The sequence below is a fragment of the Hypomesus transpacificus genome, chromosome 19 (assembly GCF_021917145.1).
Source record: "Hypomesus transpacificus isolate Combined female chromosome 19, fHypTra1, whole genome shotgun sequence".
Classification (NCBI taxonomy): Eukaryota; Metazoa; Chordata; class Actinopteri; order Osmeriformes; family Osmeridae; genus Hypomesus; species Hypomesus transpacificus.
The window spans coordinates 1,773,411-1,795,205 of record NC_061078.1 but is presented as its reverse complement, the minus strand read 5'-3'; the positions used below and the strand labels follow the sequence as shown (position 1 = coordinate 1,795,205).

The following is a 21,795-nucleotide window of genomic DNA, read 5'->3' as shown; positions in this document are numbered from 1 at the left end:
TGGGAAGATGTCAGTGTTGCCGGTAGGCGCAAGTTTTCAGGGGGACCTGTTGAAAGCACACCAAGGAGCACTTGTGTCAACATTGTGACGGCAGTGACGTGCCACAATGGCCCCTGCTCAAACACACGGCCTAGGGGACTCTTCTGGAAGCAGCCAGTGGCCGAGCTCTCACAGGCGTCTTCCCTGGCCAGCTTCGTATTCACAGGGAAACACACGCCGCACATAAAAAGCCTTTTCTTGTTTCTGCTGTTGTCTTGCCGAGTGGCACTCCAAAAGTAAGCACTCACACATTCTTTGGGAGCGCTAGCGATATTTTTAATTTAGTTTTATTCTGACTTTGAGGAAGGTCAATATTTCATCCGTTCGTTCATATTTCAGAGTTCAAGCGCTAACTGACCTTCAGATGTACGTTCTCCTTATGTCTGTGTTAGACCTCAGGATAGTGAAGAATTGCCCATAGAGAGGGCCCATTAAATACCACTCTGTCTGCAACAGTAATGACAACACCATGAATCACACTGAGAAGCAGGGCTGGGAATGTCTGTGTGTTTGTCATTTCTCAGTGGATGTTACATTTCTTAGTGTAATTATCGGCTATTCAGCAAATCTTTAAATTGGGATTAAAGCGGTGCCTGAACCATTCTGGCCTGGTTCTCAGTCACAGATCCAATCTCATTGCTTTGCTCTGAGCTGGTCTGTGTGTGTGTGTGTTCAACTTGGCATCAGGCAGAGTCTCAGATCTTAAGCCCAGTGCAGTTCTTTGACCAGATGTTCGTTTCTGCCGCTACAAACGATTTTGGAATGGTTCCTACATGCTATCTGGAGTGGTTGACTCTCCACTGGCCCCTAACTTCAAAACAACCAGGATCTAAAAATAGCCCTCAGCACTGCAACTTCTAAACGTCTCTGGACTATTTTTGTTCTTTGAAACCTTGCTAAGGGCCATCTTTCAACTCAAACCAACTCTAGCTACAGTTTGTCCCACCCATCAAAGTGTATATTTATTTACGTTTCAAGTAGAGGGAGGCAAGCATGACTCCAGGTGTTCTGTGCAGTAATATTTTATTTCAACTATACATGCTGTGTTAAAAAAAAAAGAAATCAACAGAAAATATCCTGAAACAAAAGACATAATTATGTACACATTCACAGTACAACTTTACAACATATCTACAAGCTCAAACACTCAGGAGAACATAAAGCTGTCTGTTCTGCTATGTTGCACAGTATTAAAAACAAAACTGGAGACAATTCTGGTTCATTTGCACGTACACAGAGCATCGACTGAAATATAAAGGCTTTAATTGAAATTGCAACACAAAGATTCAGTTCATATTGCAATGTACAAGGCAGCTGAGCACAGCCAGTCTCTGTAATGGAGTATGTGTGTGTGTGTTTGCATTTTGCGTGTGTAGTGAGAGAGTGAAAGCCCAAACACTGGTTACATCAGAAGAGAGTTACTGAGAGCCGAGTCTTAACATACAATCATCATGTAAACACAAAATGTGGCTTTGGGCTCCCAACTGCCACTTGTCCCCTCAAAGATGAAAGCTCCATCATACACCTCATGTTCTAAGAAAAAGAGTGTTTCCTAATAACCCCTTCCATCCACTTCATGCCAGCCAATCCCTGTCTCTGTTTTGTTACTGCATGACCACTGCCCCACCCGGAAAAAAACCACAAATCGGAAACAAATTGGTTCCGAACAGCCCAAATTGGTTTGTACGTAGTTTGCCTGGAGAGAGCACGGTGTAGGAGCGTCAGGAAGTTAACGTGAAGTCTGACTCCATCTCTCTGTCGTGATAATACATTCACTGCATGGCACCTGTGTGTGACAGCTCTGCACGACCACAGAAGGAAGGAATGAGGTTGTAAAAGAGATTCGGACCTCTGTTCATCAGCTTGCACTCTGCGATTGGAATGTTTGTGTCTAAATCTCACAATTCAGGATCGTTGCAGTTTGGATGTGGGGAATTCTTTCAATTTGAAAATGTGTATACTGTGTGACTGATTTTGGATTCAATTGACGGTTTTTAATATTACAGTTTTACAGTATATAGATCATTCATTGAATAAGGCACACGATGCACAGATTCAGGTTCACTTGCCTAAAAATATTTATACTCATATATTTATAATATGTACAGGATCTTGTCATTACCAGCATGACTCATTGGGACACATTGGTAGATGTTGCTGCGATTGTACACTGGCCACTCCCAGGGGCACAGGAACCGTTACAGAGAGGATGTTACCTACACTGACTCTTACGACGGGGGTCAAACACTAGCTCCAGAAACTTGACTTCCAGGGCTGAATACTCAGACACACTCCGCTATGGGTCTGGCCTAGAGAACAGGATGCTTTCAACATCGACATAAAGGAACCCAGTTGAGTTGCATCAGAAAAGAAATATTGGACCTATTCATGAGTAAGAAAAACACCAAAACCAGCATCTTCAAAACATTTCGATATACTAGTTTGCGCGAGAGAGTTAAAACCGTTGCTACATTTAAAGAGAACTAGGCCTCTGGAGACGTGTCCGCCAGAGCCAACGTCTTCCCGTTGAGGACGGAGGAGATAGTCTCCTAGAAAGGCCAGCTGCCTTTGTGACAACAAGCCCAGAACACCAACACGGTGCACTGCTGAAGTTTGGGCCTCAGCACAGTAACACACACACACTAGCTCTCTTTCACACACACCACCACACACATACACACACACACACACAAGGAGACATCCTGGCCTGTATGAAATCTATGCATCAAAGGCCCAAACAAACTACAAGGAGTTTAATTTAAAACCGATAGCAGCGAATGTGTTGCTAAATCCCAGTGAGTTACAAAGTTGCTATGCTAGTGGCCTGTTAGAACATCCAGGTCACGCACAGACACTGCCTGCGTACAGCCATGTTGTAGACATTAGTCCTGGAGTTGAAAGAAGTGACAGTGTAGCAGGTCTAAGGTTTGGGCCTCTACCATGGCCGTGTGTCTGTGTGGCTCGTGAGAGATGGTTAAACGCCTGGTCACACTCCATCTAACTCACACACACTTGGAAATACAAACAACTCGAAACTTGTGTTGCTGTCCAGGCTCCTGGCAGACAGTACCGACCAGTGACACTCATCTGCAGCGAACTGAAAGCTCCTCAACAGCAGCTGTCTGAGGGACGCAGACTCAACGATCCTCTGTGAAGTTCACATCAGTGGGAAGACAGCGCCCAGCGGGAGCGAGACCCGTTCTTCAAGTATTTTTGGGTGTGGGACCTGGTATCACAGGTGGGTTACCTCGCGCCGCACACCCAGGAACCACTGGACCCGGATGAAGCCCTGGTCCCAAAACTACCGGATCCTTCTGTGTTCCAGGCCAGGGGAGGGGGGTGGTGTGGGGGGGGACCAGCCTCCTGCATGACATGATGATGGGAGTTGGAGAAACCCGGGGTGTTGGATATTCCCCTCCTAGCATCTTGGACCACGTGTCACTTTCCCTTTTGACTCTGAATGAATGTGCGTCTGAATGTGTCGGGAACAGCCCCCACCCCTGGCAAACACGAGGCTTTGAAGAACCCCTCTCAAGGCCAGCTTTCAAGACGTCTTCTTCTGGATGTAGTCCTAGAAAGAGCACACACCCCCCCCCACCCGCCCGCCCGCCGCAAAATGTCGACGCTCTTTTTAGTAGCTAAACTTGTTCACCACCCTCATCTGTGTCCTCATCTCAGTCTGGGGCACAAAACCGTTTGGTTTGGGGGGGACGTCTGGCTTTAGCGACGGAGTCCGTTTGACCCCGGTGCGGGGCAGCGAGCCGTGGCCGCTGTAACTGCTCTGCCGGGACATTGAGGGGGGGTGTGGCGAGTGGGGCGAATGGGGCGAGTGCAGCCCCATCCCCATCGCTCCCCCATGGGAGTCCAGTCTGGAAGGGGGTGTGGGGGGCATGTAGCCCCCTCTGTTCATACTGTGCTGGCGGGACAGAGACACGCCCATGGTCACCCCATTAGGCGAGGTGAGAGAGTGCCTCTGCGAGGAGCTTCGGTGGAGGTGGTAGCCCCCTCTCTGCCTCTCCAGGGTGCCCCCCATGCTCATGCTGCCCGTGGGGCTGGAGGGCATGGGCACGTCCACTCTCTTGGTGGGGCTGTGCCTGGGCAGGGAGGAGGAGGGCGAGTACAGGGAGGCCTCGCGACTGGGCACCTTGGGAGGCACCTCGCTCAGGGCCTCCATGGGCTCCAGCATGAGGTGCTGCCTGGGCCTGGGTCCCGAGCCGTCCCCCTGGAGGATCCCCTTGGAGCTCAAGGGGACGTTGGCGCCAGGGTCGTTGAGGTGTTTCAGCAGGTCGTTGAGGGTGTTCCTGGCGTCCACGGTCTTCTTCTGCTCCTTCCTGCTGCTTTTAGGCTGAGCAGGCGCGCTCTGGAGATCCACGTTCTTCTGCTTCTTGTCGGCGGAGCGCGGCAGCGTGTCCTCGCCGTTGCTGTGCCCGCCGCCGCTACCGCCGCAATGGTCGTGCGTGGCGTTGGGCAGGACCACCGCGCTGGGGATGAGGGAGTGGCCCAGAGCGGGGTGGGGGTGGTGGGCGGGGGCATGAGGGGGCGGCGGGGAGGAGGGGAGGAACTGAGGACTCTTGGGGGCCGAGTTGGACTCCTTGCGGGAGCTGTTGACCTTGCCGTGAGCCCTCTCCCACTGGTTCTTGATGGGCTGCAGTCCCTTCTGCTGGAGCACGGGGGTGGACTCGGGCGTGGGCAGGGCGGCCAGCTCGGGGGGCTGACAGCTGTTGCGGAGGATCATGGTCTTAGTGTCCCCGTTGGGCGTGTTGAGGTCCTTGCCGTTGGTCAGCAGGTTGGTGTAGAGCTTGGGAGTATCTATGTTGTGCTGGTACTCCTAAAGAAAACAGCGGAAGGAAGATTTTAAACACCAGCCAACACCACTTAGTATTAAGATAGTACGCGCTCCAGTTATTCTAAACAGTTTAGACATGTTTCCTATCGATTCTAGGTACCTTCACGGGGCTGTCGAAGAGGCCATTGAGCTTGGCAAAGCTTCCGGTCGAGTCGGAGCAGGACGGGGCAGACTCGGTGTCCTTGTGGACGTGTCTGGGCTTGCGTAGGAAGGAGTCTCTGTAGCAGAACACCACCAGGCCGGCGAGCAGCGCCCCCAGGAGGAAGGCCGCGAAAACACAGGTGATGAGGATGTTCATGTGGACCATCTGGTTGGCCTCTCCTGCCTGGATCTCCCACACGCCTACAAACAGACACAGGCATTGGTTAAATACACCTGACGCGGCCAATCACAGTGCTCCTTATAGGCCACCTCCCGAGCGGGTGTGTGTGTGTGTGTGAACACTGCCACAGCCATGCATGGTCTCTGCCTTTACCCCCCAAAGGTAGCCTGTCAGCTGGTGCCAAATTCAAATACATTCATCCATTATCTGATTTCACACATTTTTTTACATTTTATTTTAGTGAACCATAACTGCTGTAACACCTGAGAAGGTAAGAACTGGAAAACATGGTGAAAATTGGCAGAAAGGATCAGGTGCCCGAGACAAGTCCACTCAAGTGAGCCCATCAACAGAAAGGTAGTGCTATGTTAGTCGAAAATGAAGACGTTGGTTGTTGCGCTGTCATACCCACTCATTTCAGATTGTTTCCTATTGACCGCATGCATGTCACTACATTAAAAGGATAGAAAAGCGGACCCCTATTCAGAGAAAATAAAGCAGAACCGGAGAGATCCTCAAAACTCGTTTCCAGACGCGAGGTGGAGTTTGCTTTAGGTTCGTCACTAGACTCAAGGTTTGTTAGTAACCACAGACATTAGCAGAGTTAGCCATCTAAAGAGGTGCTGGAGGGCTTTAGAGGGCCTGGGGAGGGATCTACATACTGGGTTTGTACCCGACAACACCCTGTTCAGAAGACCTGGACGGGCACAGAGAGAAAGTAGTCCCAAAGAAAAAGCTTTTTCCAGAAAGAAAGTGTGGATGAAGAGGGTTTAATGATTAATAGTGAAGAAAAATGAGGATGGGAAAAAGAAAGTAAGACATTTTCACCATGTAAAAAAAAACATATATAAAAATACATTGAATAAATTGAAAACTATGTATGAATTTGAAAATATAAATGCATGGCAACATAAAATTGAAAGATACAAAATCATATGAAACTAAATTAAGAGAAAGAAAGATTTAAATCTGCCATGCCAGCTGATGGAAATCCTGGATAGCTGCCTGTGTGCTCATGTGCATGTGTGTCTGTGTGACTGACAGAGAATGTGTTTGAGTATGCAAAAAGAGCAAGTGTGTGTCAGAGAGAGAGAGATGTGTGTGTGTGTGTGTTTGAGAGACAGGGCGATAGTGTGAGTGTGTGTTTGAGAGAGAGAGAGAGAGAGAGAGAGAGAGAGAGAGAGAGAGAGAGAGAGAGAGAGAGAGAGAGAGAGAGAGAGAGAGAGAGACAGACAGACAGACAGACAGACAGAGATAAAGTGTGTGTGTGTGTGTGTGTGTGTGTGTGAGAGACAGGGCGATAGACTGTGAGTGTGTGTGTTTGAGAGAAAGAGAGACAGACAGAGATAAAGTGTGTGTTTGAGAGAGAGAGAGAGAGAGACAGGGAGAGAGAGAGAGACAGGGAGAGAGAGAGTGACAGGGAGAGAGAGAGAGAGAGAGAGAGAGAGAGAGAGAGAGATAGAGTGTCTGTGTGTGTGGCAGCTGGAAGCTATCAGACAGGGTTCCATGCAGCGTGCTGGTTCTCTCCCTATGGGCCTTACCCTCTGGGCCCCCTGGGAGTGACTCTAAAGAATGAGAGGTGCCTGGGTCATCCTGCAGCACAAAGCCAGAGCCGTAGAGCTCTGGAGCAGCCTCAGCCCCAGCCCCAGCCTCAGGCCCAGGGCTGGGGCTCTGAGTGGGGGTGAGAACAGGGGGATCTATGGGCCCACTGGGCTGGCCAGTGACTGGCGTTGAGGACAACTCCATGTCTGTGGTGACAAACAAATTGTTAACAAACAGTGCAGACACGTGGATAAAGCATACTGTTAACCAGTGTTAGTAGGCATGGCCAATGGACACTTTGGGTTAGTTTAGCAAAACAAAACATAAGGCTTTGTGGTAATGTCCCTAATTATATTCTGTAGTTATTTGGTATTATAGTGTACGGTTTAAGGGCTACTTTTTCCACTAAAAAGCTGTAAAATAGCCTATTGAAAATATTTTTTCAAGATTTGGAAATTCCATGTTCAGTAAAACATTTGTACATTAGTTTGGCTCAGACAGTTGAGAGGGGGGAAAGGTGAGAGCTGACTCTACGAGGGTGACAGGAGACTCGTACACAACACTGATGATGTCATAAAAGGGAGGGGCCGAACAGGCATGCAGGAGGTAAACCAGGAAGGAAACAGGAAGTTGAGGTAAGAGAAAGTGTGCGACAGCACTGATGTAGTCCTGTGACGTAGTTGGTGGAGATTATGACCATGATGATGAAGAAGATGAGGTGATGAAGAAAGATCGGTTAAGAAAGATGAGTGACCAGCAGCAGGAGGAGAAAGGGGGAGGTTTATAAATGCTGAACTCAAAGGAAAAAGAAAAAAAAAAACATTTGAGTAAAGTTTCAAACTAACCAGAGGTTGGGTCGCCAAATGATTTGTAATCTGGCGATGACGTAGTAGCCAAAAATGCTAAAAGAATTAAAAGAACAGGAAAATCAGTATAACGGAGTATCCAAACGAAGTCCAGAGCAACGATACCCTACAAACTAAGAGTGCACTTTCATAATCATACTGGGTAAGCACTCTCTAGCGCTAACAGAGCTTCTCTCTCAGTCCTGTACACTGGAGGTTCACCCTCTGGTCCTGCTCTGGGTTCTACTCCTGCGGTTCAAGCTGGCCCAACACAGAAACCAGGATGCTTTCAAAATATTCTACTTCAGTTTTTCCTCCCACGTCCTGTGTCAACTGAACTCAGTCTTGTCTGGCAGTGCCAGCGCTGCCCCCTAACTCGGAGCATGTGTTAATGTTGATTTTTTTGGGGCCCAAGTGGCATTAGTTACAGGAGGGCATGTATGTAGATGTGTGTGTTAATATACTACACAGAGTTATGTAAGGACAGGTTACTGGTGTGGTTATGATAAGTGATGTGAAGGCTTATGGTGTGTGTGGAGATGGGTTTGTTTGTGTGTATGCCTGGTGTGGTGTTGTGTGTGTGTGTGAAAGTGAATGGATTCGATATCGACATAAAGATCTTACCATGACAATCTCCAAGATGGGCTGTATTACCAATGTCAACATCCTGCTCGTACCCAGTCCTGAGAGAAAGAGAGAGACGGCAAGCGATATGGAGAGAGCGACAAGGAGAGATACGGAGAAAGAGAGAGACAGAGAGACATGGAGAGAAAAAGACAAGACATATAAAGTCAGTGTCACTCCTCATGTGCAAGTTTTGACAAGGTCTGTCTACATGTGTGAAGTACTCACAGGACTCCAGGCAGAATCCTCTCACACGCTCCCTGGGGCCTCCAGCCACAGTAGGGGTCCCTGGAAGCTACACAGGACCTGGGGACAGACACACACCCAGGTCACACTCACCCAGTACACTGGCACACCACACAGGGTTAAACAATACTGGGAAACAGTGTACCATTACATCACGGTACCATAATCATTAAAAACCTGCCTGACTGAACATTAACCACAAGGAGACCAGGCCCAGGTTATTATTTTTGCTTCTTATGACATTCAACTGAAAACAAAACAATGAACCTTTGAACGCATGACTTGACATGAAACCTGAAAGTCACCTTTGTTTTTTTCTTTTTTTTTTCTTCCTTTTGTTTACGTCGGTGGCTATGTGTGTGTGTGTGTGTGTGTGTAGACTCACTTATGGCAGGAGGTGTGGCGTTCACAGCGGCTCAGCGGCATGCGGATCACGCAGCTTGAGAAGGCCACGTACACACTGTGTGTTTCTTTGTCCACGTGCAGGGAGAGAACACGCCTGTCATCCTCACGGTTAGACAAGCACCTGGGGAGAGAGATAAAGAGAGAGAGGTAAAGAGAGAGAGAGAGAGACGGAGAGAGTGAGAGATAAAGAGAGGGAAAAGATAAGTAACCTGACCCAACGTTTAGCCTGATAGGGGAGTCTACTGTTTCAATCACTAGATCTAATCAGCTGTTAGGAGAAGGAACCACAAAGGGGTTCACCACAGTTTATCACTGTCACTTCTGACTGACACACACGCACACACCTGTGCCACTTCACTCTCACACCTGAAACAAAGCTCCCTATGCCTCTTCCGAAGGAGGAGGAGGAGGTCAGGGAGAAAACAAACAGTTGAAGAGGAGAAAGTGTGAAAGAGAGAGAGACAGACAGAACCCTGCATACTTGGCTTTGTTGAAGACATCAATCTCCTCCAGCAGCAGGCTGTCATTGATGGAGGAGGTGGAGGTCTTAGCCAGGACCTTGAGCACCACCCCAGCCTCAGAGCCGATGAACACCACCGTATAGTTTCTGTGAGGCCCGGCAGCATTGTCCACAGCCAGAGCGGTCAGCCTGTACCTGCACGCACATGGGTCACACAGCCTAGTTAGTCAGTCCTGGTGAACATGGTTGTGTATGTTTAAAGATTTGATTTTCTCTGGGCATTTTTCATGCTGTATTAGACAGTTTTAAATGACGTGTGACAGCAAAGGCAGAGAGAGAGAGAGAGAAGGGGAGAGAGAGAGAGACGAGAGATAGAAAGAGAGAGATAGGACAACATGGAAGCAAAGGGCCAGGGCCGGATTCCAACCCAGGCTGCTGCGGTAAGGCTTCAGCCTCATGGTTGTGTGTGTGTGTGTGTGTGCTCGGGGGCGCCTGTGCTGCGTGTGTGTCCGTCTCACCTGACGCGTGTCTTGGTGAACCAGGGCTCGTCACCCATGGAGGGAACGGCCACGTCCATGAGGGGGTGGGACTTGATGAACATGAGGGTGTCGTCGGGGAACTCGATGGAGCTCTTGAGGGTCTCAGCGGCGCCGTGACCCGCACAGCAGCCAGGCCTGAGACGACACACAGGGTCAGAGGTCACAGCACAGCACCCCTCAGGGTCGAATACAGTTGAGTCAATTCAATTGTACTGAATAGGGGGCGTGGTACAGAGAAGAGCTAGGGGGTTTATTGGGATCACAATAACCCTCAGTGGTAATCCAGAGGAGGAATATCCAGCCCGCGTGACTCTCCTCCATAAATGATTTACATCCGTAATTAGCAACTTGGGGACTCTGAATTTGGACATAGGGCTTGCCTACCTGTTTGTGCTGATAGCGAGCAGGTTAAAAATGCATCGAGTCTAATTATATATCATTTATTATTTAATAATCGCCAGCTGGCAAGTGTGCAGAGCAACAGCCATGACCAGATCTCTAATGACAGAGATTTGATTTCAGGGAAACCGTGAGGAAAGGTTAAACGGCTGTCATGTAAATAGTGAAATGTAGCCCTCAAACATTTTGACCTATGCACCTTCTTGCCACAGTAAATATGGACCTTCCTGCCAGAGTAAATATGTGTTTGTGTTAACTTACATGGCAACAAAAAAACTGATTCTGATTCCATGGTTAATGGTGTTCCCTTGTGTGTTTTGTTGTTGTTGTGTGGAGGCAAAGCCGTCAAAATGGCTACCTGGGTTTGGGCAGTTTGTCCTCTGGGAAGGCAGTCCACACAGAGTCAGCGGTCTTCTGTTCCTTGAAACGACCCCGGAACACCTTCTCTATGTCTGCCATGGAGAAGGCGCACACCGCGGAGCCTGGGATACTAGACCAACCAAAACACAGGCGCCGGTTACGTTTGACCCCAGGGGTGAAGCAACCTTTCTGTTTACCTCCACGTGTTGAATAACGGGATGGTTATTTACGTGAAAGTGTCATTCGACTGATTGGTTCGTCTGTTGGTTGATTGACAGGCGGCTCAACCTTTACCTGTTCATCTGAGTGGTGAACACGCCCACTAGGGACGGGACTCCGTTGATGTCGATGATGTCGGTGATGGACTGCAGGACGTCAAAGTAGAAGAAGGATTCTCCTGGGACGGAGCAGTTGAGTCTGGCCTTCACGAACGATGTCCAGTGTTTCTCCAACACGCGCTGGGACCCGCCCACGTCGTTCTTACAGATCCTCGCCACGCGGGAATACACCGCCTGAGGGCAGCGAGGAGAGATAGAAGGAGGGGCAGAAAAAAGAAGAGGAAAATAAGTCTGCAGATTCTGCGTCACTAAAACACTTCCATCCATTGAATAATACATCACTCTATCCTGTGGACTCGCAGCAACGCACACACAAACACGCGCACACACACACTAGGGCACACATTCACATGCACACATAGGCACACAAGTAGGCCTGTAAGTGCTCTTATCTAAGGCATTCTCTTAGTTAAGGCCAAGGGTTTAGGACGCCTGATAGGCTGTCCTGTGATTGCTCGACCTCTGAGTGTTTATGCATGTGTGTGTGTGTGTGTGTATGCTGCCGTGTGTGTGTGATTCTAAATGTTGCCAGGGCTCAGCCTGTAAATGAAGCATGTGAAGCAACCAGCAGAAACATTGTAAATAATTCACCAGTGCAAACCTCCATCACAGCACAGGTGTAATTTCTAGCATTAGTAAGGCTAAAGTTTTAATTTGCAGGGGGTGAAGAGAGGACACAGCTAGCCTAGCCAGAACACCACAGATTACAATGATGCATGGGCATATCTGGACACGGTCGCAACTATTACTCAGACGCTAACCATCCACTCCACTAGGGAGATGTAAGAAGTAGTGTGTGTGTGTGTGCTTTTGTGTCTTACTTTATGGATGTGTGTCTATGTGTGCCTTCCCTGTTGCTGTTGGGTTCAAGTACAGGCCGACAACATCCAGACCATTAGTTCTCTCCATGGCTGTATTTAAGACTTTGTGTTTGAATTGTGAGAATGGCATTAGTTGCGGGGGGATATTGATGCACATTACCTTGCCCAGGCTATTGTGTTCCACTGCAATCTCTCTGTAGAAGAAGTACACGTAATTCCCATAATCCACTGCGTGCAGGAAGTGAGGTTCTGAAAGAGAACGGGCGAGAGTATTTTTGCATCGTCACCACTCAACTCTGTCTTGAATATTTCAGTGTGCTCACTGGAGCTGTCTCTGCCACGGAGTGACCTAGATAGTCTGGGGGAGGCTGGACATGTCCGCCTGGGAACGGGGACACATCAGAGCGCCTGGATACTGTAACTTCTAGAACGTGTGATGGCCCGGACAGCGGACAGCCTTTCCTGACAGGATCCCTGTTTCTCCAGGACCACCAAGGAAAGGGAGGGGAGAGAGAGGAGCTTGTGTGTTTACCCTTCAGCCACTTGGAGTCGTATTTGATGGTCCTGAGGGCGGATCCGTCGCCCATGCTGCGGTATATGACAGCATCACTGGCCTGGAAGTCAGCCACCGTGGCAGAGTAGAGCTTCCCATCTGGAACGACACGATAGTTTAGGACTCTGTCTTGTATTTCAGTGATGAAGCCTGCTGGCCCTGACCTCTGAGCTGCGTTATATGGCCAAAGTCCCATCTCAGCCATCGCTCATACGCCGTTATTTAGTGTGTGTGCGAGTGTGCGTCTGTGTGTGCGGAGGGGGAGGGTGTGTGTGTTTGTGTGTTTAGGTGGTGATTGTCGTACCAGCGAAAAGGGCAACATTGGTCTGCTTGGCATCAAACGGGCATCGAGCCAGTCCGCTGATCTCCTCTCCGTCAAACTCCAGGTTGTCCAGCTGAATGAGAGCCGACACAAACAAACATTACACAAGACACACAGGCAGAGACGTAAATAAAGCTCTCTCGCCCTCCCCCCCCCCTCTCTCTTCCTCGGTCTCTATCACACACAAACACTCGCACGTAAACGTTACAAGCGGTTTTCAGACTCACCCTGTAGTATCGGCACATAGGGTTGAAGCCGTTGGTGCCGCAGATGAACACAAGATCATCGTTTCTGGGAACCAGCACTTTGATGAAGTTATGGCACTCGTCCTAGAAGAGGGAGCAGCAGAAGAGGTTTAGCACACTGGCAGCTGGAATTATAATAATCCCCAGAGGAGCTAGTGGTACACTGAGGTAAACCATTAGTCAATGAGAGATGATTTGACATGCCGAAGTTACTTACTCTGTGTTTTCCCTTCACTGCACACATCTCTCGGTCCGCCTGGCCTGATCTCCACGTTAGCTTCTGTGTTTCAGACGGAAAGGACCGGAAAAGTAAGTCTACATATTTGAGCACTCGGGCGTTCGCACACATATATTAGTGTTTTCACGTCCTCGTTTATGAGCTGCAAGACTGGTACACGATTTATGAGGTTGTTTTTCCTAGGAAGCCCTTGTGTGTTTATGGGTTTGCCCTGGTCTCCTGGACAGAGTCTTACCCTGTATGGGATGATCTCATTCCTGTAGGATTCCCTCAGACTCACTAAGTACACCTGGTCCCTGTGACACACAAGAGAAACACACAGATCAGGCACATCCCACAAACACAAAAACACTCTGAAACGGAATAGCAAAATGATCTCTTGCACCTATGCATTTCCTATGGGCCTTGCAATCATTTCGCTATTAACATTACATTTGTACAACGATTGCTGGCTTTGGAAACATATATACGGCGCTGTAACACAAACAACGTTTCCACTATTTAGAAAGTACCGTGCATCAATGTTAGTATTTCCTGCAGTGTGACATAAACAGCAGCTATCCCGGGAGACTGGAGTGGATCTGACATTGCAGCAAGCCTTTGTGATATACAGCCGCTTCTACATCAATACTGCCATATACCTCATGTGTCAGGCCTGGACCCACCTCCCCAGATCCAATAAGGCTAAGAGCTGTTTTTTATACCTTACAGCTCTATTTACTTGCCAATAATGAAGTGTGCGTGTGTGTGTGTATTGGTGTGTGTTTTTGTGTTTACCTGCCAGCGATGAACAGTGTGTCCTGTATTCTGGTCATTAGTTGGAAGTCGAGGCGGTGTTGTGACTCGTTTCCAGAGGCCCTGCCTCTGAACACGGGGTACTGCCGGGAGACTGGGGGGGGGGGGGGGGGGGGGGGGGGAACAACACACACTTAGTCACAAACACATAGACACACTAGCTTGGTGTGATGCGCCCCAGACTGCACACTGGATCGATTGAGTTGATCACCCGTAAATATGCTGTTAGTAACAGCTTAATAGAAGTCTTTCAGTCATGTAATGAATGCCTTGGATTGGGGCTGTGCGTGTGAGTGTGTGTGTGCCAGAGTTACGGCTGGCGCGGTCAGCACATCTCTCTAGTGTTCACACAGTCCATCACTGAGGGAGGAAAATGGAATCTACTTGAAGCTACAAACGAAGATGAACCAGATCAATTTTATGACCGTGGGTGCGTCACACTCAGAATGGATTTGATTTGGCCGTTCTAGTTTCCCAACAGACATCTTCCCCGTCCCATTATAGACACACAGCCCGTAATGTTCCGGAAGTGTGTGTGTGTGTACTCACAGTGTGCGTCGACAGTGTCCAGGGGTGTGTTGTCTTCGGGAAAGCTGACTGCATGGAGGGTGTGTGAGGCTGCCTTCAGTAGCAGCAGCAGCAGCAAACTGAACAGAAGCCCATCTCTCTGGCCCATGGCTGCTCAAAGACCACTCTTCCTGGTTCACACTGATGGAGATGTTACCTGGAACACACACACACACTGTCAGGAACCGTTGCGCTGACTGAGCGCTTAGTGGCAGGACTTGGCATCCCTCTAACAGCTATTCCCAGCATCTGCTGTACTGGGGAAGGTCAGCCAACAGGCCGATGGGTGTCTGGGTGCAGGGAGGCTATACAGGAAGTTCACCCTGTTTGTAGCCTATCAGGCACCCTGTCTGCGGACATCTGTGCTCTGATAGGTTAATTCTGGAGCTGAAACAACCGCTTCATCAGCAAGTCTTGTTTAGAACCCCACTGTTTTTAGTCACTTCCAAGCTCCCTTACATCCTGTCTAAAGGACTCACCAGCTCCTTCATCAGTATCATGTGTGTGTGGTGTTTAATCTAACTAATCTGGGATTATGATCCTGTTTGAGCTCAGGAACGGGATTTTTTACATCATCCGCAAAGTGTGGCTTACCCTCAGGAAAAGGCTACCCACACAAACAATGACTTTTGTGTGTAAAAGTAGCAGCAACTGAATGACTGACAGTATGTGTGTGTGTGTGTGTGTGTGCGTGTGCCCACTTGCAGGACAATGGTTTAGAGACGGTCTCTGTGTGTGCATATTAATGAACAATGTACATTGAAATATTTATAGGGCAAACAAATTATTCATGAGGACGGTGCTGGAACGGAAAAAACAATTTAGCGGTGTACATCGCACACAGGCAGGGAACGGATGAGCCTGGAGCCCACTAAGACACATCCACACGCACAAACACACACGTACACAGACATACACACCGCAATGCACATCGTCAGGCGTGCACACCACTGTGCACGTGGATACACACAGACGCGACACCAGTATTGACACGTTTTCAATTAGCCCCAGAGCACACCTGCTCCAGAGCTGGCTGTATGCCCTGCCTGCCCGCCCATTAGTGCTCTGATTGATCCAACCGGGAAGTAGGCCTGATCAGTCTGCTCTAGGCCACTCTTATGCTCATCTATGGATGTACACAAATACACACAGCCTATAGCAATCTACGGAATACGTGACCCACCGAGAGTGTTGCCCTTTGTGATGTATGGAGTCTACTGATACATTAGCACCTGTGTTTTGATCTATGATAATGTAGATCATTTACCACAGGGAACAGGAAGCTACGGAAGTCACTGTGTTGGAGCTCGTCAGAGTGTGGACTGACTGATTTGAGAGGGAGATGAGGGGTGGGTGACTGGCATGACAAATGCGGTTCTGTCTAGGTAATGACACCTCTCTCAGCACACAGTGGGCAGCCCAGGACCTTTCTAAGAGCAGGGCCATTATGACAGCCGGTAGTGCTGCACAGCCCCGACAAGTCAGCACTTCTATCCAATTAGTCCAGTTATTAGAGAAATTAGAGGTTTGGTTCCCGCACAATGTGAGCCACGTTACTCGGCGCAAAAGGTCGTCACGCCTCTGATTTATGAGCCGTAGAGGCAGCAGGAGATTCTGTTCTCTAATTAAGATACAAATGATTTGCCGGCTCCCCCACGTGAATCTCAGATCTATGCAGAGAGACTCACAGATCCATAGAGAAGTGCAACTGTCAGCAGCTCGCCCTCGCTACATCAGTAGAGGGAGACGCATGGAGCTCTACGGAGGGTGCCAGGGGTGGCACTGGCTCAAAGGACCCACAAAACCAGTCCGTACAAGACACACGGCCCATAGCTGTCTTGAAATGTGCACGTAGAAAAACCATTGGAGATGAATCGTCTTGTTTCCAAGGGAATCTAGAGGCAGCAACAACAGATGTCAAGAAAACAATCGTACCACACTATTAAGGGAGTATACGAGTTAAATAAAGACCCAATCCCAAATGTTAATTTCTAAAGCCGTATCACTTTGCTTCGGGGCTGCCTCAAGCCCCAACATGCTTTGATTCACATTAAAATAATTGTCCTTTCCCAGAACTTGAAGTCTCAGCTCTCCCAGGTTGAGGCTTGCTGAACCATTTATGTGGAAAAAAACCCTGAAGAAAAAAAACTTGGGCTGCTCTTTCTATAGTCACTGCCCTCCTCCTATGATTCCCTGCATGGTAATAGCACAACCACAAGGCGAAAGGCTTTCCTCAGAAAGTTTAATGCAAAACAGTAACAGAAGACATTCAGAGGTCAGCGATCTAAAATTACTTCTCAATCTCCAGTGAGCCCAGCATGTTTTCTATTGACTATTCCTCTATGCTCTCCTGTTCCTGCCCTCCAGTATGCATGTGTGTGTGTGTGTGTGTGTGTAGGCCTCGACAGGCCCCGAGACAGAGCTAGTCACGCAACAGGACTATTGAGCCTGCCCCCTCTCTCCCTCTGTTATTACAGGATTTTCAATGTCCTACAATCACGCACTTTCTCTGCTGATATTCTTGGCTCAGAACCATGCCGTTTAAAGAGAGAGGTGGGGGTTGGGGGGAGAATGCTTGCTAGAGAGCTATTTCATCTTGTTAGTCACTCTACCAAGCCCTCCTTATTCATTTTCTCTAGATCACATTTTACAACCGTACTGGCTTTAAGGAAACAACTCCCTGCCTTCTGAGTCTTCCTGGGTGTGATTCATCCCCAGCTGGTTTGTTAGGTGTGCGTCTAAACTTCTTTGTGTTCAACTATACCAGAACCAAGACTGGCACCGCCCCGTGTAGAGCATCCTAACTGGAGGAATTGGCCCACTAAAAAGATAAAAAAAAGGTAAACAACAAGGTTGTGTTGTTTGCTGACTGATCCATGAGTGTGATGGGCTGTTTGTAACCCGGTGGAACAATGGCTGCTGTTTGGGGGGCCCATTGTGACATCGTCACCACGATGAGCTGTAAACACAGACGATTTGGGAAACCACTGAACTGCAGAGGAGTTCAAACTCAACCGTTCAACTTAACTCCACACCAAATTTCATTAGCGGGGTGAGAGATGGCAATGGCAAAAGTTGTGCTTGCACACAAGTCTTAGGAGAGTGTGTGTGTGACGGTGTGTTTATGTGTTTGTTGCTGGATGTATGTGTTGTTCCAAATTGGAAACATGATCTAAATTTGTTGTCTTGTTGGGAGGTTGGAGAAAGTAATCAGAGAGTTGACACTGGAGGGGATTCAGCCAGATGATTAAAACGGTCAAGCCAGGCAGAGAAATGATTACCGCTGCCTCCCTCTGTTCTATAATAACAACACCTAATCGCTGTGTATTTACCTCAGGATTACTTCTGAAGTGGCTTGACTTGTTGCTACACAGAGTTAGCAACTGCAACAGCCTTCCCTTTTTCCTCCTCTCTCTCTCTTCCCTCCCTCCTTCTCTCCTTTCCTACCTTCGTGAGAGGAGGAGTGAAACATGAGAAAGGCTGCTCTCAGCGGTAGTTCTGCTGTAGTGGAGCACAAAGAGCTGAGCTGCAGGTGTGACTGGGGAACAAAGGGGCTTTGGGCACAGCAACACAATGGAGCCCCACCCCCATCAGCAGTCCTACTCATGGGGGAGTAGTGGTAGCTGGTCTGGGGCTCCTCTGGGGGGTAGGGGTAGCTGGTCTGGGGCTCCTCTGGGGGGTAGGGGTAGCTGGTCTGGGGCTCCTCTGGGGGAGTAGGGGTAGCTGGTCTGGGGCTTCTCTGAGGGGTAGGGGTAGCTGGTCTGGGGCTCCTCTGGGGGGTAGGGGTAGCTGGTCTGGGGTTCCTCTGGGGGGTAGGGGTAGCTGGTCAGGGGCTCCTCTCGGGGGTAGGGGTAGCTGGTCTGGGGCTCCTCTGGGGGATAGGGGTAGCTGGTCAGGGGCTCCTCTCGGGGGTAGGGGTAGCTGGTTTGGGGCTAATATGGGGGGTAGGGCCAGACCAGCTACCAGTGCTCCTCTGGGTGATATGGCTAGTTGGGGTAGGAGGGGTTCCAGTTCCAGTTCCTGGAGAGTAGGTATAGGCTGATCCTGATCACTAGTCATGGATGAGATATTGGGGCTGGTTATCAGATCCTAGATCAGCGGTCCAGGGCAAGCCCTGTCCTCAGTCTGTCAGAGGTTAGCTCGGGCCATTCAAGGGGTTAACGCAGGCTGTTCCGGGGTCACAGCTGGCTGCTGTGGGGGTTAACGGTGTCTGTTCTGGTCGTTGTTCCCTGATTGTGTGGTCAGTGAGCTGGAGGAAAACTCAGCGGCCAGCTGGTCTGTAAACAGCCCTGATGGCTCAGTTTCAGTATGACTTCCTACACATGGTTGAGAGTTTGATACCCACCTCAGTTGGGATATACCTGGGCCAACTGTTGCACCTTACTATGCGCAACATTAGATTAGATTCAACTTTGTTATTGTGCCCAGTGTGAGTACGGAGCCAATGAAATGCAGTTAGCATTTAACCAAAAGTGCAAATACTATAGCTTATAAACAAAAGTATGAATTAAAAAGTAAATGGCAATAGGGAAGTGTCTGCTATCTTAAAACCAGCCATTCTGAAAATACATTTGCTATTTATTATGGATGATATTATAAATATTTAGACAATATTCACTGTCACGCAGCATCAATCTCCTTACATCAAAAGACAGAACTGATACTAACGGACTGGTTGACCACAAATAAAGGGATTAGACAGAGTATTTTATGTGTTGATTTTGATTTCTGAGTGGCACCTGCATGAAGGCATATTATCTGCCCCACCCTTTTTCCTCATATTGGCCAAGAAAGCTGATTAACAAAAGAATTTGAGAAAGAAATGATTATCAAACCGAACTTGGAATACGGAGTTATTCATCCCCAGTTCTGTAAAAATTTCTGAAAGATGAATTTCACGAACTACCGTTATTTATTGAATTCATGCCTTACAGAACTAGCCAACCTTCATTTAGCAATTTGCCCGCTGTTTAGTCAGTCATCTTTGCCTAAAAGCAACGTTTTTACAAAACAGGTGTGTTTATATCAAACAATAAAAAGACCATGCTCCGCACAATCTAATGTGTAGAATATTGACTTCTCGGACACTATACTGCTGTCATTAAATTAGTAACCTAAACTCCAGTCGCGCCGCATACATCTATTAAAATACTAAGCCATATACTCACAAATGACACTCAGTTTTGCTATAGATAGTAGGCTAGTTATTTAGATTAGCTACAATTCGTGGGTACACTGGCACAGTGTGGCATTTCTAAAGCACAGGATACTAGCTGAAGACTGGGCTCTAAACAAGTATTGTGCTGTTGAGGGTATAAAAGCATTCAATACTGATCCGTGGTAAATCCTTTCGTTCACATGAATTCGAAAGACAACAGTGAGGAGGGCAACAGTAGATCAGAGTGACAAGCCAGTAGACTAGCCTAATGGGGGTATGCTAAATTGATTCAAGCACTAATGTAGCCGGGTTGGGCTCAGAGAAAGCTGAGGGAGCCTACCTATTTACAATGTTTTTAAATCTTGCTTAAAAATAGATACACAATTATAGTAAGACTATGGGTGATTTAGCATAGTCTCACATGCGGAAACTTGGCTGAAGTGTATGTTCCGATTGCAGTTTAAGTAACTGGTAAGGTTTTCGATTGTAACGTAGCCTACCGTATGTTAATAAAGATGTCTACTTTTATTGGTGGCTAATACAACATTGATTGGTCTGATATCGAACCAATGTATCACACCGTAATTGGTTTCCATTAGAATAAAATATAGGATAGGAGGACTTTATTCATTATTACTGTACTTTTGCCTCTATTCAAGCCGTTCTGAATGAATGGCAGGTGAATTGTGGTCTTAATGCCACAACGCACCCGTGCGCTCCGTGGATCTCCTAACCGTCTCCTCCCCGTCTTCTCTTTTCACTTTCAGTCAACATTTGTGCCTCACTTCGACCATTATCTTGTCTGTACTTGGCCATCTATAAAGATAATCATTCGACAGAACACTCATCTTTGTCAACCTAAATTGTTTGGTAGATTCATGGCAATGATACTAGCTTGTTCGATCTACTTTTGTTTTTCACAGGAGTGAATGATTTGTGTCCGAGCGTTGCCAGATTCCAAGTAATTAAAAGTCCATCGGATCGGGATATAATAGCATATCAAATAACACAGTATTATGCTAATTGGTCAATTTAGTATCGAAAAACACAATCACTTTAACTATTTTACGCACTACTGGAACAACACAATGAGCAAAAAATTATACAACCTACCTTCAGGCTCCAAAATCTGTCATGAAAGCTTTGTCAGATGTCAAATCCAAATGTGGCTATATTCCGTTTTAACGTGAATCCATTTCAGGGACATCATAAACGTAAACCGTCCTCATCCTTGGTGCCATACGATCCCAACCGATTTATCCAGTTGCGCACAGAAATTAATTCCGATACTCATAGAGCAGCATTCATTCTCCCTCTGACTTCCCTCACTGTCCCTGGGCCCGGCTCGTTGCTGACTGATCCCTAAAGCTCAACAGCGATCAAATAGCGGTACGGCAGCCCCCCATCCCATCCCCCCCTAAACCATTAACTTAGGAAAATCAGAGGGAGAAAAAACAATAGTGGTGCATATCCTTTCATGCACGCTGGCAGAAATAAAATCACGGCACTCTAGATACCTACAAGATTACTTTTTACCTATATTGTCAATTTCAATTGCCCACAACATGTGTGATTAATATAACGTAAAAATAGCCATATAACTATTTTCGTCCTGCATCCACCACTTCTGCAGGGCTCCCTCTGAGCTGCAACAAATAGCCTAGGAAATCTTTCCCTTCAGTTTTACACGTCTTTCGATACTCACTGCAAAATAAAAAGTAACCACCGTAACAGATTTAACTCACCTCATTTGTATAGATATTTCGTATCCTTTTTTTGTTGCTATAATCCAACAATTGTGCACGTAGTAGACCAACTTCTCTCCTTGGGCTTGCTCCGGGTAGGGAGAAAAACAAACTAATGTACGGCAAATGGTGTAATTCGATCCATACCGAGTCAATCCATCGAGAGAGCACTTCCCTGCCTACCAATAAGCCGCGCTCTTGGTCCAACTCGGTCCCTCCCCCATCTATTTCTCCGCTCCCTCTCTCCCTAGCTGTGGGTTTTGGCTATGCTTCTTGCCCGAGCGCTTTCTTCCCTGCTGTAGAGAAAGGGAGAGGCCCCCACCTCTCCCCCTGACCCTGTTGTGCCCCCCTTCACTTTAAAACCCATCCCCCATCACAAGTAAGCG

The 21,795-nt window shown here is 48.0% G+C and overlaps 1 protein-coding gene across 2 annotated transcripts; it reads right to left on the bottom strand.

Moving 5' to 3' along the window:
• Positions 1-1,045: 1,045 nt before the first annotated feature.
• sema6dl (sema domain, transmembrane domain (TM), and cytoplasmic domain, (semaphorin) 6D, like) lies at positions 1,046-21,544 on the bottom strand. Of its 2 annotated transcripts, none has more exons than XM_047041823.1 (20): positions 21,410-21,544; positions 14,489-14,663; positions 13,922-14,033; positions 13,380-13,440; positions 13,124-13,186; positions 12,889-12,990; positions 12,644-12,734; positions 12,319-12,438; positions 11,947-12,035; positions 10,922-11,139; positions 10,626-10,757; positions 9,848-10,003; positions 9,351-9,524; positions 8,850-8,990; positions 8,447-8,524; positions 8,219-8,277; positions 7,595-7,651; positions 6,749-6,955; positions 4,986-5,227; positions 1,046-4,867 (listed from the first exon to the last, which is right to left on the bottom strand). In XM_047041823.1, the coding sequence occupies exons 2-20, from the start codon at positions 14,613-14,615 to the stop codon at positions 3,671-3,673; spliced, it is 3,426 nt and encodes a 1,141-aa protein (XP_046897779.1). In that variant the 5' UTR covers positions 14,616-14,663; positions 21,410-21,544; the 3' UTR covers positions 1,046-3,670. The 2 variants fall into 2 exon arrangements, with proteins under 2 accessions (XP_046897779.1, XP_046897780.1); XM_047041824.1 differs by lacking the exon at positions 21,410-21,544 and adding an exon at positions 20,778-21,046.
• Positions 21,545-21,795: the final 251 nt, after the last annotated feature.

Coding starts and splice junctions, on each gene's coding strand:
- sema6dl (XM_047041823.1), bottom strand. CDS start 14,615: ATGGGCCAGAGAGATGGGCTTCTGTTCAGTTTGCTGCTGCTGCTGCTA. Junction 8,525..8,849: donor CGCCACACCTCCTGCCATAA/GTGAGTCTACAC, acceptor GTCTGTCCCCAG/GTCCTGTGTAGCTTCCAGGG. Junction 7,652..8,218: donor CCATCTTGGAGATTGTCATG/GTAAGATCTTTA, acceptor TAATTCTTTTAG/CATTTTTGGCTACTACGTCA.